Source organism: Pezoporus flaviventris, unplaced genomic scaffold (assembly GCF_033815535.1).
Source record: "Pezoporus flaviventris isolate CSIRO_AGI_PZ_B2104156 unplaced genomic scaffold, CSIRO_AGI_Pfla_v1 ptg000076l, whole genome shotgun sequence".
Taxonomy (NCBI): Eukaryota; Metazoa; Chordata; class Aves; order Psittaciformes; family Psittacidae; genus Pezoporus; species Pezoporus flaviventris.
In genome coordinates this window covers 1,328,321-1,347,005 of record NW_026892624.1, presented here as the reverse complement: position 1 = coordinate 1,347,005, position 18,685 = coordinate 1,328,321, and the positions used below count along the sequence as shown (strand labels likewise).

The 18,685-nt window shown below is 40.6% G+C and overlaps 1 protein-coding gene across 2 annotated transcripts in view; it reads right to left on the bottom strand.

Annotated features, from left to right (window-relative positions):
- Positions 1-548, bottom strand: part of SLC1A1 (solute carrier family 1 member 1) — a 52,212-nt gene extending 51,664 nt beyond the window's left edge. For both annotated transcript variants that reach the window (XM_061473092.1, XM_061473093.1), the window contains exon 1: positions 213-548. In XM_061473092.1, coding sequence (XP_061329076.1) covers positions 213-477 — 265 coding nt within the window. In that variant the 5' untranslated portion in view covers positions 478-548. The remainder of the gene's footprint in view (positions 1-212) is intronic.
- Between the last annotated feature and the right edge of the window lie 18,137 nt (positions 549-18,685).

Here is an 18,685-nt window from a genome sequence, read left to right as displayed (position 1 = left end):
GCACCAGCAGCGGGAGGGATCGGGCGGGGTGTGCCCTTGCACTGTCCGGCCTGGTCCGCGGCCGGGGAGCGCCCCTCTCTGGCGTTGCGGGCCCCTGTCTGGCGCCGCGCCGACCCTGCGACGGGAACGGCCATGAGGTGCCAAGCAAGGCCGGGCGGGGGGCGGCGGCGCAGCACTGCTTCCCTGCCGCCCGCCTTGCCGCCCTCACTCACCCATTATCACGGCGGCCACCGTGCTGAGCAGCAGCCAGTTCTTCTTCAGGAATGCCGGGCAGCTGCATCCCTTCCTGTCCGTCTTCGCCATAGCGGGGGGCAGCGGCTCTGGAGAGCTCCACGGCTTGCGCAGTCGAGTCAGGTTGAACCGAACCGAGCCGAGTTGAGGCGAGGGGAGGCGAACGGATGCGAGCCGAGCTGCCTGCTCGGGTGTGTGCTCTCCGCGCTGCTGCGCGCTTTCTAAGGGAAGGCGGAGACGTTGCATCTCACCTGGCAACGGGAGAGCTCGGCCCGCGCCCGCCTTCCAGCCGCACAACCCCCGCCTCCCTGTCCGCCCAGCCCCGCGAGGCGCGGCTGCAGGTGCCTCTCGTTGGTGGGCTTTCACCCCGTGGGCTCGCGCTGCCGGGGCGCAGGGCAGGGAGGAGAAGTCCAGGCGCCGCTGCCCGGAGCGCTTCACCTCTCCCAGCCCAGCATCCCCGGGCAGAGTGTAAGAGGCCCGTGCTTCCAGGCAGAGAAGTTGGTCCGGAATGTTGGTGGCAGCTGAAAAGCCACCAGCAGTTGCGCTGGGCATAGGCTCTGGCTAAATATTAAGGGGAAATTTTCTGCCCTGTACTGCTGGTGAGAAAATTTCGGGTAGAGAGTACAGCAGTGGCTTGTAGGATTTCCCACTGCGTTTAAATACAGAAATTGTGAAGAAGCATTTATTTCTCAGTGCAAGTCCTTGACAACGGTCTTCTTCCCCCTCCCCCCACACAAGCATGATTAAGAGTGTATGTAACAGTGGGACCCAATTCCTTAAGGGATTTCTGCTTAATAAGCTTGCTGATTATGATTTTCAAACTTTGAGATCAATTGGTAAATGCAAGGGAAAAAAAAAAAAAAAGACTGCTCTTGTCTTGCTGAATGACACGATGACATGAAGGAGAGTGCAGAATTAAAGTTTAATTTACCTCATTTAATTGCACTTGACATTTCCCATCCCAAAACATACACTAGTGTGGTTTGCATGGTTTCCATCTGTGATGACCAGGTAGCTAAGGCATGGGGTAGATCAGCAAAAACTGCAATTGAAACCACATCATGTTTGCTCTTCACGTGGATCTGGTGTTCTAGGTGGCAGCTTCAGGAAACAGACAAATGCCTACCTTGCTGAGGTAGGGAAAAGCATTGAAATCCACCTGGATGAAAAGCAAGAGCTATCATCTATCCCAGGGGTTAAAATCCTGAGCCAGCTGCATATAGGCTCCTGAATTTATAGAGAGGCACCTAAAAACATGTCCTTATTTTTCAAATGTGTTGAACATCTGCAGTAATTTGTCTGCATCTCTCACCATCAGGAAAACCTAGTTAAAAAAATAAAAGGAAGCCTCGTAGTAGTGGATGTCTAAGTATCTATCACTTTATTAAATCATAAAAAGTTCCAGACCACTTGAAAGCTGGCTTACCACCATGTTACAAAAACAGAGAGAAAGAGAACCAAAAATAAGTAATGCAAAGAAACAGGAAGAAACACCATGTCCAGACTCCCATACAGACACATAGCAGAGCGTGAGTGGCACTAAAGAGGTACAGGAAGAAAAAGGCACACGAGGTTTCAGGGTGGGAACGATCAGGCTTACCCTGTGCGGAAGAGGTCTGGCCTTGGCTCTCACTGCCACAGAGTATAAGTTTTTATTTTCTCACACATATACTGGGAATCTCAGATGTTACTTTCAGTAAGTAAAAGGTCTGATTTGTCCCAGGAAGTGGTGCCTCTGGACAGTAGCAACAAAATCAGTTGGAAGACAGCTTCAGAATTTAGGCCTTCCTTTAATTTTCTGTCTGTTCACTGTCTCATGTATTCCTTCTTACAACTTACTCTGCATTTCTTTTGAGCTCTTCTGGTGAGCTAGAGGAAATAACTGCAATATAATGTTTCCTGAAAACTGTCTAAAATTAAGTTAGAGTTTACTTCTTCCTCTGTGGAGTTTCCATGTATGTTTCTCTTAATGCTTTAAGTATCCTTCTTCTCCTCCCCCCCCCCCCCCAAGCATTTCTTAGTACCTTCTGGGGAGAACTAGAATTGTCTGCAGAACTCTTATCACAAAAAAAATGCCCTCCTACTGGTATAAAGCAATGTGATTGTAGCTGATACATGCCTTCCTAGAGTTTGCAGTATTTTAAAGGAGTTGTGCAACCTTAGAAAAAAAATAAAACAATTACACTATATAATTTGCGAAGGCTAGAGACACGTTTTCATGTTCTTCAGCAGTAGAACAATGTGTATTAAATTGTACCAAAGATCGCTGCATACTTTTTGTTTCCTGTACAAGGCTTCTGTTCTTTTCTGCTAGTGCTTTGTCCCCAAAATATTTTTTGAAAATAGCATTCCAAAAATTCTTGTCTTTTTTCTTAATAATTTGTCTTTCTTTTTTTTTTTCACTTCATCAAATATAATTCCATGGATATGACCTTGAAAAAATGAAGTTGGTAACTTACCAGCATCCATGGAAACTTAAACAAGCATTTTTAAAAATACTTAAGCAGGTGAAAGAGAGATGTTTTAAACATCCTGATGAGCAAGCTGGTTTCAGTTTAGTCTTCCTATTATAGTGTGACACACATTGGCTTTGATCCTGGATAGAGAATCAAGCTGGCAGTTTCTGTATGAAGATGTATGTATGTATATATACATATATATATATATAAGAACCCAGTAACAACAACAACAAAAAAGTAATAAAAGTGTCTCAATAAAATTAGAAAAAGGTAGCCCAAGCCCATGGATCATTCTTGAAATGCTGAAGTTATTTTAAAAATTAGCTATGGATAAAGACCAAAAGAACTATTACTTTGGGAGGGTAGCTGCTTGTACAGCTGCTAAGCACAGCAAACAAAAATTATAGAATCATAGAATCTAAATTCTATTGAAACCATTTTTAGTTTTGTGTGATTTCAAGACACCTGGAATAATTGTGAAATGAATAGGATGTATGTGTGAAAAAATGTCAATGAATTTCATGTGTACAGAGGATAGGAATACATTCTTTAGCTATATTGCTCACTGTTACAAAGTTCTTACAGTAAATCATGGATAAGATTGTATGCATGACAATATGGGGTGGGGAGTTGTGTTTATTTATTGATCCATTTTTTTTTATGTTAGTGAAACATACAGAGGAATTAGTCTTCAAAATCCGAACATTTCCCTGGGCAGAAGTGACATGCATTTACATGGATAATCTTTTTCTTGAAGGCTAAGCTAATCCCAGTTACTTTGTTGTTGACCTGGGATCATACATAAATACATAAATAAGTATTATATTGATGAATTACTACTACATGGTGGCCTGATACGTATGTAGACTTGTGTCTCAGCATTCATTTCCAATATGCAGAGCTGTCTTAACAGCATTTTAAGTAAATTACTTAGGAACACAGCAAGTAATGTCACAGGCTAGGAATGTTTTCAGCTTTTTGAGGCATTTGAGTGTTTCAGTGCTGGGAGAAGCAGTACACAGTACAGTGTGGTCCACAGCACACTGCAAGAGAAAGCTTCTGGCTTCACGCTCCTTAAAAAAATTACCTTCAGAGATTGTAGTTAAGAGAGGGGAAAAGCAATTGAGTTCTTCCTTATTTAGTCTTCAAATTTTTCTACCTAGGTCAGCCTATTATTATAATTTATATAAGATTTGATGACAGTTGATATAATCCACAGAAAACTAATTAAGTGCCTTTTCTTCATAGCTTATGGTGATGGCAGGAAATTGCTGAAACTGTGGGTATTGCATTGTTTTAAATGCTTTGATAAAACAACAGTATTTTGCAAAGATTTCAAAAAACAGGTGCCAGTATGCTGAATGCAGGTAAAGTAACTGAGTTTGCTTTTTTTTTTCATTTGAGGCCAGTCCACCAGGTGGGAAGTTTGCAACTGTTTTTGAATATATTAAGTCAGGGAGCATGTACAAAATTTCAAAACAGAGTAATCAATTCCTGTCTAAAATATCTCATCTTATTGAGAAAATAATTCACTAGGAAGGATAGTATTTCCAAGCACTGTGAACACTTCCAGGTGTCAGCATTTGACATTGGATTATGTTATTGCATTGGATTCTTTTACCATTAAAGTAACTGAATCATAGAATCACAGAATGGTTTGGATTGGAAAGGACCTTAAAACTCATCTAGTTGCAGCCCTCTGCCATAGGCAGGGACACCTTCCATTAGACCAGGTTGCTCCAAGCCCCGTCCAACCTGGCCTTGAACACTGCCAGGGATGGGGCAGCCACAGCTTCTCTGGGCAACCTTTGCCAGTGCCTCACCACCCTCATAGTGAAGAATTTTTTTCCTAATATGTAATCTAAATCTCCCCGCTGTCAGTTTAAAGCCATTCCCCCTTGTCCTGTCACTACAGGCCCTTGTAAAAAGTCCTTCTCCAGATTTCTTTTAGGCCCCTTTAGGCACTGGAAGCTGCTCCAAGGTTTCCCCTGAGCCTTCTCTTTTCCAGGCTGAACAAACCCAGCTCTCTCAGCCTGTCTTCATAGGAGAGGTGCTCCAGCCCTCAGAGCATCTTCATGGCACTGCTCTGGACTTGCTTGAGCAGGTTCACATACTGAAATTCTTTTGTCTTTAGAATACAGTAAGTTGGGAAGTAAAATCTTGGTGTTCACTAAGCATGAGCCATTGAGTGCACTGCTTGTATCTCTGAATTCCAGAATTAGGCTGTTAGCAAAGTCAACTTGCTTTGGTTCTACTCTTTATAGCTAAATAGAAAGGCTGAAATAAGATACAGAAGTGAAGATTCTGGATAGAGTTCAGTGAAGAGCCAAATGAGACTCAAGGTAATGCACAAAGCTATGTCTTACATATGTAATAATACTTTAGTGTAATAAGCATCCAAAATTGCAGGATTTTTTCCCTACAGCTTAGAGACTCTGCCTCTTGACATCTGACCTCAAAGTTCGACTACCATATATACTAAGTAATATAGATGGGTAAGAAAAAAAAAGAAAATCTGGTCCTGAGCCAACCTGTTAAATAAATCAACAGGACCTTCAGGATCTTTTTTGCAGATGCTCTGACTGTCCCCAGGGGCAGAGATGATGGGGTGCTCGTTTCTATTTTTTGGAGGGATATTGGTTTCATAGCAGTAATAGAGATCCTCTTCCTCTTTAATCCAGTGTAGGTTAGATTTCAGCTACCTGATCCCCTACTGGTGTATGTAACAAATCCAACCCACCCTTTTAGTTTCAAAGGTATTTGTATTCCAATAGCTGGTTCTGAATATACAGAGGGATCCTTGTTATCTGTTTCCAGCAGGATTGCCAGTAGCTGCTTTATCTTCTGTTTGCATAGGTTTTTCTACTGTCTTGCCAAAGACACTTTAAACCTTATCAAATCAGTTATTCTTCTTTGTATTTTCCTCAACCAAGTTTTTTCAGAATTATGGAGTTACTGGACAAAATACGATAGGTAAAATAGTCTGCATTTGGCCTAAAAGCAACAAGGAGAGGAGGGTTTCCTTTTCTTTTTTCCCCCCCTTGCCCTTCCCTTTCCTTTTGCCTTCGCTTGCCTTTTCTTTGAAATCCTGTGGCAGATCAGTGGGATTTTTTAGTTATGTTGGAGCCAACAGGATCACAGCTAGGAGGAAGATGGTAGATGGGATTTTTTATTTGCTAGTTTATAGGTCTCTAATACTGAGTATCTTTTTTTTCTACCAAAACCCAGTTTTCTTCCATCTCAACTAAACATTAGTGTTTTATCAGCTATTTTTCACTGAGACATCAGAAGAACTCACCTGTGTCCAACTAACATAAAAGAGTAATGATGAAAACATGTTAGAATTCCTTGATAATGGTGCATGGTATACTTTTAAAACCTCGAATCTGGAACACTGTGTTCTAGATCACTTCTATTTTTCTGCAAGTGTTCCTGGTCCCAGTAAGAATACTGTGAATATTGTCACAGATTTTGATGGAATCTGGAAAAGACCATGCACATGTGATAATCAAAGAAATTCCTATCAGTGAAAAATGCTTTGAACTTTTTCTTAAGTAGCATTAATGTTTCATACAACATTTGTATGTTTGCCTGGCTGAAGACATTTTACGTTGTAAGAAGATGTTATAAGAAGTCCCAAGCAGAGTGGGAAGGTGGCATGAAAATATGTTTCACAAACTGAGATTTAAATGGTAGTGATGTACTGTTTACAGAGGGTTGAAGGAAAGCCATGCTCTGAAAGGCATCAAGGGCAGATGTGTTTTACAAAGTTCAGCAGTTCTCATTTGCCTAGTAAATATGATGATACACCTGTGAAGTGATTTACACAGCCAGCAGCTGTATAAATCCATGTGCATATTATGGTAATGGTTTTTAAAATGGTTCTTTCATTTTTCTTAATTATTCAGCCATTTAGGTGTCCATGGAAAGAGCTAGACCGGCATGACTACAGTTTTCCTTCATAGTTACACAAATGGCAAGGGTGAGTATGAACAACACGTATTTCACTATACACTGTCAGCTCACATAGTTCACTAGCGGGGAGGTCCAGATGTGAGTAAGATAGGATATTTAGAGAAGATAAGTACATCAGCTGTCTGGAGCGGAGGCTGACCTTTTGATTTTTGCAATAGCTTGTCACCTGCTGACTCATAAATGCACATGTTTTAAGGCAAATTACCAACAGGAATTTGAACTGGACCTGATACATGTTTCCAAGGTTCTTGGACCATGGATTGGGCACTGTCATTTGCAGATGTGATTTGCTATTTGCTGTTGCAAAAGAAGAAAGGTATTTAATACTGCTTTTTGGCACACCACTATCTATAAGGCATCTCCATGCAGAGCAAGAGTTGCTTCACAATCGCACTGACAGCTGACCTCCAGGACCATGTGGGAAAGCTGGATCCTCACTGTACTGCAATCAGCTCTTACTATCTTGAGAAACTGAGAGGTAAAAGTATGTTAAACAAATACCATTTTATTGGTAGAATGATAAATTGTTCCTGAAATGGAGGTGATGGTATTACCTTGCCATGTTTGTGTAACATTGTTTTATCTCCACAGTATGCAAAGTGCATATGCATTAATATATGGTGACAGTAAACAAAGGGCAAAGTATAGGGCAATATTGTACTGCTGCTCCAGCATTTCTGCAGAATGACTGACTATGTGGTACATCATACATGTAGCTACTCTAACACATATGTAATTATACAATTATTGATTCTTGCAGACAGTTACTCTTTACCACTCTTCAAAATGGCATAAGTAGAATTGAAAGGCTTTGTTTGGAGACTTATTTTAATGAAGACATAAGGAAGCAGAACACTATCTTGATAGGAGATAATAATAACAAATGACAAAATTATTTTAAAGCTCAAGTCTCTTGGCAACACATTGAAATGTACGCGTGGGTGAACACTAATTTGGAGAATGTTGAACAAGTTCGAAGAAATAGGTTAAGTTACATTCCCAAAGATCTGGAGGGTGAAGTGGAAAAAGACATTCCGAGCTATTGGCTATGCAACTCTCAAAAATGAGTTACAAGCACATGATCTGACCTTTTGACTTATTTCAAGAACTTGAAAATACTCAGTGTCCTTGACATCCTTTCTAGCTAGATCTAAACAATCTTCGCATTGCCAATTTGTCACTGGGAGCTTTATCACAAAAATCAGAGTATTAGCAGGTTGTGACTAAGCCTTAGATTTTTTAGTTGCCTGCCTAGGATTCTAGACCAACAGAGTGTGAAGAAGTTGAAAAATATAATGGTTATGCAATGTAAGTGCTTTGGAGGGAAGCAGAACTCATCTTTTGTACTTGATTATTTTAATTTTTTTTTGTAATCTCATGATGTCTAAATTAACCTCAATATTTTTTAGGGAATGACTCATGATTTTTTAACACTATTGGTTGGCAGTACTGTTCTTTACACGTGGGGAATTGTAGTTCTTGACAGTCTAGTTCTTGACAGTTTAATTTTAAAGACTGCAAAGTCTTTGTGATAGGGACATCACTTCAGACTATATAATTGTTGCTTTTTCTAATAGAGTACTGCTCCACATCTGGGTCTTGGGACACTTGCAGAACCTATATGGTAGTAATAATAATAGTAATAATAATAATAACCTACCTAATAATCAGGGGAAGGCCATTTGCAGTGGCCTTTATGCCCCAAATATGTTACCTATTCATTATTATTAGCATAAGACATTGGAGGGGAGGAAACCCTAATTCTTGAAGTGATTTTGCAGATATTGTTTGTCTTTAGAAGGGATGGTAAAATTATTTTCTGTCAGGCAGTACGGTGGAAAATATGCAACTTGGATTGCTGTTTGTGTTGTCAGACAAGCACTGACTAATGGCAGAAGTCAGTAAATCAGAACACAAAAACATATGGGAGAAAAAATTGGGGTCAGCAGAAGAAAAATGATGCTGATTTCACCTAGAAGTACTGAGGTTCTAGCTTGTACTAGGAAAATCATGTTGCAATTAATACACATATTTACTTTTGTCATCTGGGAGTGTATATGCCTGTAATGGCCCAATTGCAACTGACAGAAGATTAGGAGATTTGGGAAAAATTGTGTAATTAGGTTCTGACTATTAACTTTTGCAGCATACTCAGTACTGTGCTTGGTGCTGGGGTTACTACAGATCTTCAAAACATAAGCATAGGTGGGATGTAAGGTGTTGCATTGTCATTGAGCCATACTTGTTACATTTTTCAGAAAGACTGTGAAACAAAGAACGTCTAGAAGGATTAGTAAAACAGTGCAAAAGTTTGAAGAGTTATCTGGCAGTTAAGGTCACCTAGGAATTAGAAACAGCCTTCATATCTAATAGTGCTATATGAGTTAAAAAAAAAAGGGGCTGTTTTTCTTTTCTTTTGTTGTAAGGGCAAATATATAGGGGGGATGCAAAGCAGATTTTTTCCTTTGACATTTCCTCATTAAAAATATTTTTCTGACCCTATGTTACCTGATGACTGATACTCACAAGTATTACACTTTCACTCCATATCATGGGGCTCCAGGGTATGACTGTGACTGTGGAAGTGCCAGGGAACCATGTGTGGAAGAAAGAAAGGAAGTGGACAAGAAGCAGCAGCAGATCAGCTTTACTGTCTTACGAAAAGACCTCCGCCCTCCTCTAAAGAATTCTGAAACATAAGAGGGGTCCACCTTTCCATAATTATGAAGGATGGAAGATAAACCTGACCCTTATAGCTTTCATTCTGTGTACCCATTCTCCATGCTTTGAAACTTCTTCCAAGAAAGACAGAATTTCTGCAAGAGCTGGGGGACCAAGCTGGCAAAGGATGTATTGCCTTAGGAGGAACAGGGTGACCACTATGTGTTAGCATGTATCCACAGACTTAGTTGGCTTACAAATTACAGCCCACCTTGAAATGCAATGAGATGAACACCAGCAGCTGTAGCTATAAGGAAATAGATGATATTTTAAAATTTCCCATGGTTTAGAGGCAATATTATTTTGAGACTTGAAGTTTAGCCATTGGGCTTTGGTTCAGCCACACTGGAAGTCATAGGCCAAATTTTTATGGTTGCAGGAATGCCTTAAATGGCAAAGCATCTGTCTCAGTGCACTTAGCTATTGAAAAAGCCTGCTGGGAACAAGGAGGAGAAATGAATGAAGCAATGCAGAGGAGCTAGGTGAATGCTCAGTCAGTGTGGTAAGTAAATCACATAATAACAAAGCTGTTAGTTTACAAAAGACTGTATTTTAGTGGCAGTTATTCAAGCAGTTTGTACAGTGGTACGGTCAGTGTTTCAGTATATCATGTGAGAGATATCGTTGATAGTAGTTGACAGCACATGTGGGACTTACGTCATTCTTAGTGTCTTCTTTCCTACCTTGTAACTATTTCAATCCTGTTTATGCTTTTAAGCGCTTCAGTTCTTAGGCCTGTGAATTGAGGATGATGATGCTTGCTTCTCACCCAGAGGTTCCTCTAACACTGGTAAGGGAACAGTACTGTACAGGAGGTAAAGACTTCTAGTTTATTATTTGAAGCAGCCAGTGGAGAAATCTTGAGGCTTCGCCATAAAGTTTATTCTGCTTGGTAATTAGCTTCTAAGAAGTCCTTTAGCTAGAGACCCACAAAGTAGGAAATAGAAAAACATAGTAATTTGCCTTTTTTTTTTTTTTTAACTAGATGATCTTTAAGATCCCATCCAACCCTAACCATTCTATGATTCTATGAAATTACAAGGTTTTTAACACCATGTTGTCATGAAGATGCTGCTGGGCCCAAAGCAGCTGACTTTTCCAGCCAGATAGAGACTCGTAGTCACCAGCAGTAAGCAGGATTTCAACCTGTGCTTTTAGCAAGCTTTGCAAATAAGTTTACCCATGCCAGTTTAAGCATATTTTCACAGTTCTAACAGAATTGTCCTGTGAGAACAAACAAATCTTTCCCGAAACAGTCTTTAGAGAGGCAAAGTTCTTCTGAGAAGTAGCAGTGGAAACGCTTTGTCATCCAAGAGGACATTAAGTCCCTCCATACATCAGGATTTAACTGCAGCACAGCAAATTTGCATGGTAAGATTTTCAACTAACTGAAATACAAAAGTATTTTAACAAGTGAGCATCTTATTTTGTCCTTTGCTAGCAAAAGGACTGCATGAAAGTGACCTCACACTGGTGCTCAGTGTCTGCACAGCTAGTTCAGAAGCCTGCAGAAGTCAGCCCCTTCCCAGGGCAGCAAGTATTCAAGAAGTTCTTTGCAGATTTTTCTTCTGTGGATATAGATTTCTGTATGTGTATGCATGTGTGCAGCAAACATATATACATATGCACGCACACACACAGGTACACATACAAATACATATACAGAATTTTATATAATAGAGCTCTCTTCCCCTTTCCTCAGCCAAATTTATGAGGAGACCTTTGTGCCAGCATTTCCTCCTACTTTTCTCCTCTTTTCACCTGCTAAAGAACAGAGGACTGGGACCAAGTGTGTAGCAGAACATTATCTTTTGAGCTAATAGAGTCAATTATACTTTTGCTTCAGAATTTTCACAGAGGTGTCTCCAGCTCTTCAGATTCTGTGGATCTGGTCACCACATGAAGATACGACCATGGCAGTAGTCTCATATTCTCATGCAATCAACCAGCAGGAAGGAGTAAAACATGTTTGTTGTTAAAACTGGATCCATATTGCAGGAATCATGTTGTACAGTCTTCACAACATAAGCTGTTATTGGGGAACTTTTCATCTAACATGTCTGTGGGGTTGCATCAGTCTAAATAAATCCCGATTAACCTTAAATGCTGTTCTTTTCATATTGAGACCATCTGTTTTCATGAAAACAAAAGCACACTCTGCACTGCAAATGAAAATTTAATGTCGGGGTGTCCTGGTTTCAGCTGTAGCAGTTATATTTCTTCTTCGTAGCTGGTGCAGTGCTGTGTTTTGGATTTAGTCAGAGAACAATGCTAATAACACACCAATGTTTTAGTTGTTGCTAAGCAATGCTTACCCCCGTCAAGAACTTTTCAGTTTCTTGTGCTCTGCAGTGAAGAGGGGCACAGGAAACCGGAAGGAAGCAGAGACAGGACACCTGACCCAAACTAGCCAAAGGGGTATTCCATACCACAGCACGTCATGCCCAGTATATAAACTGGGGGGAATTACCCGAAAGGGCTAGATCGCTGCTTGGGTCGGGCTGGTATTAGTCAGCGGGTGGTGAGAAATTGCATTGGGCGTCACTTGTGTTTTATAAAGTTTAATTTTTCTTTTTTTATTGTTGTTGTTTCCTGTTATTATTATCAGTGTTGTTATTGTTGGTATTTGTTTTATTATCAATATATTTTATTTTAGTTATTAAACTGTTCTTATCTCAGCCATGGGTTTTACATTCTTTGATTCTCCTCCCTGTCCTGCCCAGGGAGGTGGGGAGTAAGCAAGTAGCTGCGTGGTACTAAGTTACCATCTGGGTTTAAACTACAGCACAGGGATAGAGCCTGTTGTAGCACTGGATTGCTTAGTTTCAAATTTTGTTCAGGTCAGCAGTAGGACCGTGAAACAGAGTTTATTGTCAGCTCTACTGTGACACCATCCCAAGGCCAAGCCAATGAATAATGTGCATAAGTTTGTTTGGAAGAGGCTGTACGTTGAAAATAACCATTTAACAATTTCTTACTTTGTAGTGAAATGAGTATGTGGGTAATGTGGGACTGATAAACCTTTCTCTGGCTTCTTATGTCACCTTTACAGGTAGGTAATTAGGAAATTCTGGTACATATGGGGACGCTTTTTCAGTAAAATAACTTTCAGTGATGAGTTATTCACTTAGTTTTCAGATCCAGTTGCACTACAAATTAATCACAATTTGCAAGAAACAGCAAAGAATTCAGCCTGAAAATCTTAGAACATGGGATTTCTGAGTGTACATGCTGAGAGAAAAAATGAATACACTGGAGTAAAAGAACTAGTTAAATTCTGAAGATCTAAATGCCAGTATTACTAGTGAAATTATCCTAAACAGTCTTTTTCTTTTTTTTATGTTTTTGTTGTTGTTGTTGCCTAGGTTTTTCTGAGTTTGAAAAATAAAATATTAAATAATCAGTAGAGGACATTTTCCTTTTGCAAGAAGGTTTGCAATTTATTGTTTAAAGTGTTATTCCAATTACTACTATATATCACTTTAGGAGTGAGTGTGATGCTTGAAGTTTGCTACTTCAGTTTTTCTGAATTCTGAAGAGAAGGACCTGAACATTAAACAAAGGGAATTGAGGCAAACCAAAGCGTTTCTATGAATCAAGTGAGAGGGACACTTGGACTTGGGAGTGCACAGTCTGCATGTGTTATCCAAGAAACAGGAAGATTTATCTATGGCAGCTTGTCCAGTTATATTGAACTCTTTTCTTCCCCATCTCTGCTACAGGACAGACTGTGTTATTCCTTTAATACATGTAGCAAATGTGATAAACGTTTTGTGTGGGAGTAAGTCAACAAAGAAAGATAGGCAATGGGATCTTCTCTGGTGGAACACGATAAACTCTGTCCTGAGCCAGATGAAAACTGCAAGTTCCTACAAATGTTTGCCATAATTTATAGCTGTAAATAGGGAAGATAATCTATGGATGATACCATTACAAGTGAAGTCACTTTGGAACATGTGGTCCTAATTTTCTTGGGGAAATCACATCTGGATCACAAGGGATCATCATGGCATAAACTTAACAGTGGTAGAAGACTTGTGGTAAAGAGATCTTTTCTAGACTTGCTTATTATAACTCTGCAGAAATTCTCCTATAAACTAATTAGAAAAACTGCAGCCTTCTTCAACTTACATACAAAAAGGTCTTGACAAACAACATGGCATTTATGCATGAAGCATGACATTTCTCTTCTTTGTAGTTTAATATTTTCTTCTAGTAAAATGACTTTGGTTGCCCACTGTAGCAAATGTCAAATCTAAAAATATGTCAGGATCACTATTTTTATCACTATTTTTCTTGTTGTTCATAATTAAACACAGAATTTTTGTCTGAAGATGCCTTCTGGGTAATACCAGTAGTGCTGGCATTATGAAAAGTCCTTAGCTGGGTTGTCTGCTCACTACATTATCAGTAAATGTTTTATGAGTTTTGCAGGTCTGCTGCAGACTGACAAGTCAGTTTCAGAGTTGTGGCTGTGTACAGCTATCAATATGGTGCCTGTAAGTTGGCAGTCCTTCTGTTTCTCTAGTCTGTGGATTCAGCTGGCACATTTGCCCCTTTCATGCATCAAACAGTCTGCAGCAAAGCAATGTGATCCCTAATGAGATGGCAGTTAAAGCTGATAGGGAATTTGCCAAGAAAGGGAAAACTTAAGAAATGCAAAGCTTAAAGAAGAAGATTAGAAGACAGAAAAGTATTTTCCTATGGTCCACCCACTGCAGAAAAACTGGTATTACTTTTTCCTTTGTTATCTTTTTAGTGAGAATATATATGCACACTTAATAAAGCCAATTACATGTAATTTTTGTAATTTATTATTACAAGATATATAGCTATAAATATCCATTTTGTTCTGGTTTATATTTTAGATTTTATTTGTGTGTGGTTAGCAGCCAGCCCTATTAATCTAATTTCCCATTTTATCACAGTCATTATTTCATTGCAGTCAGTGGGATTACTGAAATTACACTAGAGAAACTTCTATGTATATGTATTAGGCCCAGTATTTTTTTATAGTTGAAATTATAGTTTAAATATAAACCTACCCAACAAAAGACTACAATAGCAGCAAGGAAATATCTTTATTTTTTCCTGTTCTAATGAATTATTTACATAGCATTATTTTGCTTGTATAATTTGTTTTGCTGAAATTGTAGTATGATAAACATCATCATAAAAGTAACTAGTAAAATTATCCCAATCCTTTTGTGCAAGAATAAGTTTTGTATTATCATTTTTCTTAGGAGCTGTCTTGTTAAAATAAGGTGACTGCTTCCGATTGCTTCTGTTACCCCGTATCATTTAATAGATTCCTTATTGCTGAGTGGGACTCTAAAAATTTAATTCCTTGGTACTCTATATAGTTGGAACATAGGGACTCAACTGGAAACAGTTCGAAATTGCTTAGGGTCTGTGTTTTCAGCAGTAGATTGGCTCATTATGCTGTCATACTATGCCTGCCTATGACTTGATCATCAGCACTTTGAAAATTAGCTTTCAGTGTCTCCAACTGGATGCTGCATGTCACTTCTTGCTTCAAAAATTCTAGCCTGATCATTGTGTCTTTACTCCTTCATGAGAGCAGCAAGGGTGATCTTTAATGCTGTATTTTCCTCATTTTATCCCATTATTCATATCCATTGTGCTTTCATTTGTTGCTTTTATTTGAATTTGTGGTTAAGCTTTCAGCATGCTTTGAGTACTTGGATCTGCAGGCTAAGCATGATGGATTTGCCTGTCTTACTCTCTCTGTGCTCAGTGAAAGTGTCCTTGTGTCATCAAGTATTTGTTTCACCTCACTGCCTTGCAACAAAATTTAACACAAGCAATCACAATACTAATGCTGTTCTAAGAAACTATTACATTCTACTTCTTAAAAGTAAGAAAGAGGTATTTTCTTCTAATGTCTTTGAGATAAGGCAGTCCTACTCTTAATTTTGCCGTGGACCTTTTGAAGTCTCTGACTTCAGCAAGCTGAATTGTACTCTACTATTCCTATTATTTTGATCTCTTTATGTGCCTTATTGAGGTTTATGTTTTGAAAGCCTAGAAGGCTTTAGTGCCTATAATGTACAATTCATTATTCAGGGAGACTGAAGAAGGATCTCTGCTGTTCCTCTGTATTATAAATTATGTCTGTGTTTGTTTAAGATGGCATTTGGCAAAGTTTGCACTCTTCAGAGAAACTTCTTACAAGACTTTGGCAATCATGCTGTCATTAACTGCAAAGTCATTACTGTATCTGTAATCTCTACTTATTTCAATTGTGCTCATTGCAAACTCTCCTATATACCATCCATAAGAAACATACCTGTATTTTTCACATACGGGAACGTGCGATTTTGCGAGATTTCAAAAAATAGGTCTTTTTGTAGAAGTATACAGTACACACTTAAGAAGAAACAATGCTTTTTGTCTTATCCATGTTTTCCTGCCTACATTCCTCCACACAGGTTCAGGCCAAGCTAGTTATTTTCCAAGTACAAGTAATTTTGTGCTGCCTTAAAATACACTTTCTGGTGCTCAGGAGAGAGTGATCATGAACATATGCTCAGTGAGCATGATCTGCGTGCTCAGAGTAAGGTGGAGGTTGTGAAAAGGTAGGCAGTCGTTGCTCTACGAATTTCTCTGGAATTCTAAGTAACTTCCCTGAAAAGAAGGCATATGCTGTGTGTGTGCAAACAGGGTAAGTGAGCACAGCCTTGCAAAAGGAGTGGAAAGGACTTTTTGTTGTCGTTGTTGTCAGTCTACTCACTAACTCCATCCTGTGGCTTACCCAAAACACCACATCTGTATTTTTATTTTGGTTATGTCTATTGAGATCCAAGTAGACAAGAAAAATGGTATTTTCACTAATTGGTTATATTTCTGTGCAAAAATATCTATTACATGCTTTTTTTTGCTTAAAGAAATCATCAGATGCTCTCAAAAAAGGGATGAAAGAACTATAATGTAGGTTATGGTTAACAGAGTTGTCTTTATTCAATGTGTATTGTTTTCTCTTGGGCACTGAATACAGAGCCACGCTGTATTGCATAAAGCCACACTATAACACAAATGTTAAAGCATCTGGACTATATTATTTGGTAGAGATGGTGGGAAGGAACAGAGAAGGGAACAATCATTAAAGAAGCTTTTGACATGCTTTTTAATAATACAAATTAACTGGAATCTATGTTGTTTTCTGACATCAAATGCTTGTTGTGAAGAAGAGAAACTTTACTTGATAATGATATTAGCAGTGCTCTAAATTGCTTTGCTTATGCTTACATTATGAAACAAGTAGTAGTTATTCTTTTTTTTACCAATCATAGAATCACAGAATTGTTTAGGTTGGAAAAGACCTTTGAGATCATTGAGACCAATCTTTAATTTAGGACTACGAAGTCTATCACTAAACAATCTCACTAGCGCCCTATCTACATGTCTTACATACCTACACGGATGATGACTGAACCCTTCCCTGGGCAGCCTGTTCCAGTGCTTGAAAGCCCTTTTGGCAAAGACTTTTTTCCTAATATTCAATTGAAACCTCCCCTGGTGCAACTTGAGGTAATTTCTTCTTGTCCTATCACTTGTACCCTAGGAGAAGAGTCCGACACGCACCTCACTAGAACCTCCTTTCAGGCTGTTGTAAAGAGTGATAAGGTCCCCTGGAGCCTCATTTTCTCCAGGCTAAACCCCAGTTCCCTCAGCCATAAGACTTGTATTCTCCAGACCCTTCACCAGCTTCATTGCCCTTCTCTGGACCTGCTCTAGCACCTCAAAATCACTCTTGTAGTGAGGGGTCCAGAATTGAGCACAGGGGCAGCCCCACCAGTGCTGAATACAGGGGGATGATCACTGCCCTGGCCCTGCTGGCCACGCTAGTGCTGATACAGGCCAGCTTAGTCTCGTTCCTGTTCATGCCCAGGCACCTGCGATGCTCTACACACCCCTGCCCACTGTACTGGTGTACTGCATATCCCTGTCCCAGCACTGGCTGTGATAGGACTGCTGAGGGAGCCTATGGGACAAGATGGGGAGCAGACCTTGGTGAGTGCCAAAAGATTTCATCATGGACCATGGACGAGAAGCTGTGAAAGCGCATTTGCTTCCAACATGGAGATGTCTCCTTTGGTTTAGTAAACATTGCTGTGGTGGAGAGAAAAAGGAAAGGCCGAGGAAAGCCTCAGGTATCCCCTGAATGGAATGGGCCTGTGCTTTGGGGATCATGGCCCCCAGACAGTGCCAGGCTCTGAAGGCTCCTTCCTAGGGCAAAATGGGAGGCAGTCCTCGTGCCAAAGGATTTTGTCAAAGACCACAGGCAAGGAGAGGCTGTGAAAGCATGTCTCCCTGTGCTTCCAACATGGGGATGTTTCCTTCGATTAGGAAACATTGCTGTGGTGGAGAGAAAAAGGAAAGGCCGAGGAAAGCCTCAGCCTGCAAAAGGCAGAAAGAAGCTGGCTGCTTTGAGAGGAGCACTGAAGTGACAGTGCTCTGCACCAGACAAACAGTCACATCCCTCTGGTGTGTTCCTCCATTTTCCTCTTTAATTCTTATCGAGGGAAAGTCTCCACATGAGTCTTTCCAGTCACATTTGTCTCCACCATCTTCCCATGCACCTGCACTCGATAAAGGCACGTGTTTGTTGGTTTACCCCAGTTGTTCTGTATGCCGAGTTTGAGAAGTCGAAAGGCTCTGGGGATGCCATTCTGCAAAGAAACCACAGCAAAAAGCAGCGTCACTCCTGGGATGCAAAGAGTGAGAGCAGGCTCCACGTGTCTTCCTCCGCCAGCCAGGCCCCTGCTCTGGGACCAGCTCCTGCTCTGACTGAGGAAGCAGCTTCTCCCTCCTTCCCTTCTCCCACCCTTGCAGAGCAAATAGCCAGCCTCAAGAGAGAATGCGGTGGGCAGCTGTGGGGACCTGAGGGTCACCTGTGCCAGGAAGGAGGACCAGGGGAAAGCCCTGCTGCCGGAGCACGGTGCTGAGCATCCTCCTCACCACCGCCTGCCCTGCAGGTGCCGACAGACAGCTCTGGGCACCACAAGGTTCAGGCCCCTGTCCTGCCAGGGACTGTCCACTCTCCCCCCTGAAAGTGACTTGCTCACAAACTGGCGTTTCTGCCCTGGCCTCCTGCCCACACGCACCTACTGTACCTGCAGAGGGAAGGTCTGAGTTGGCCCTTTCTGCACGCTGTAGAGGAAAGACCCCAGAAGAGTTTCACCGTGGCCTGCCTCATCCAGTCCCTTGGAGATAAATGCACAGGAGAGCAGGTCAGGCTCAAGCTGACCATGAGCAAATGCTCATGCCAGATCTGG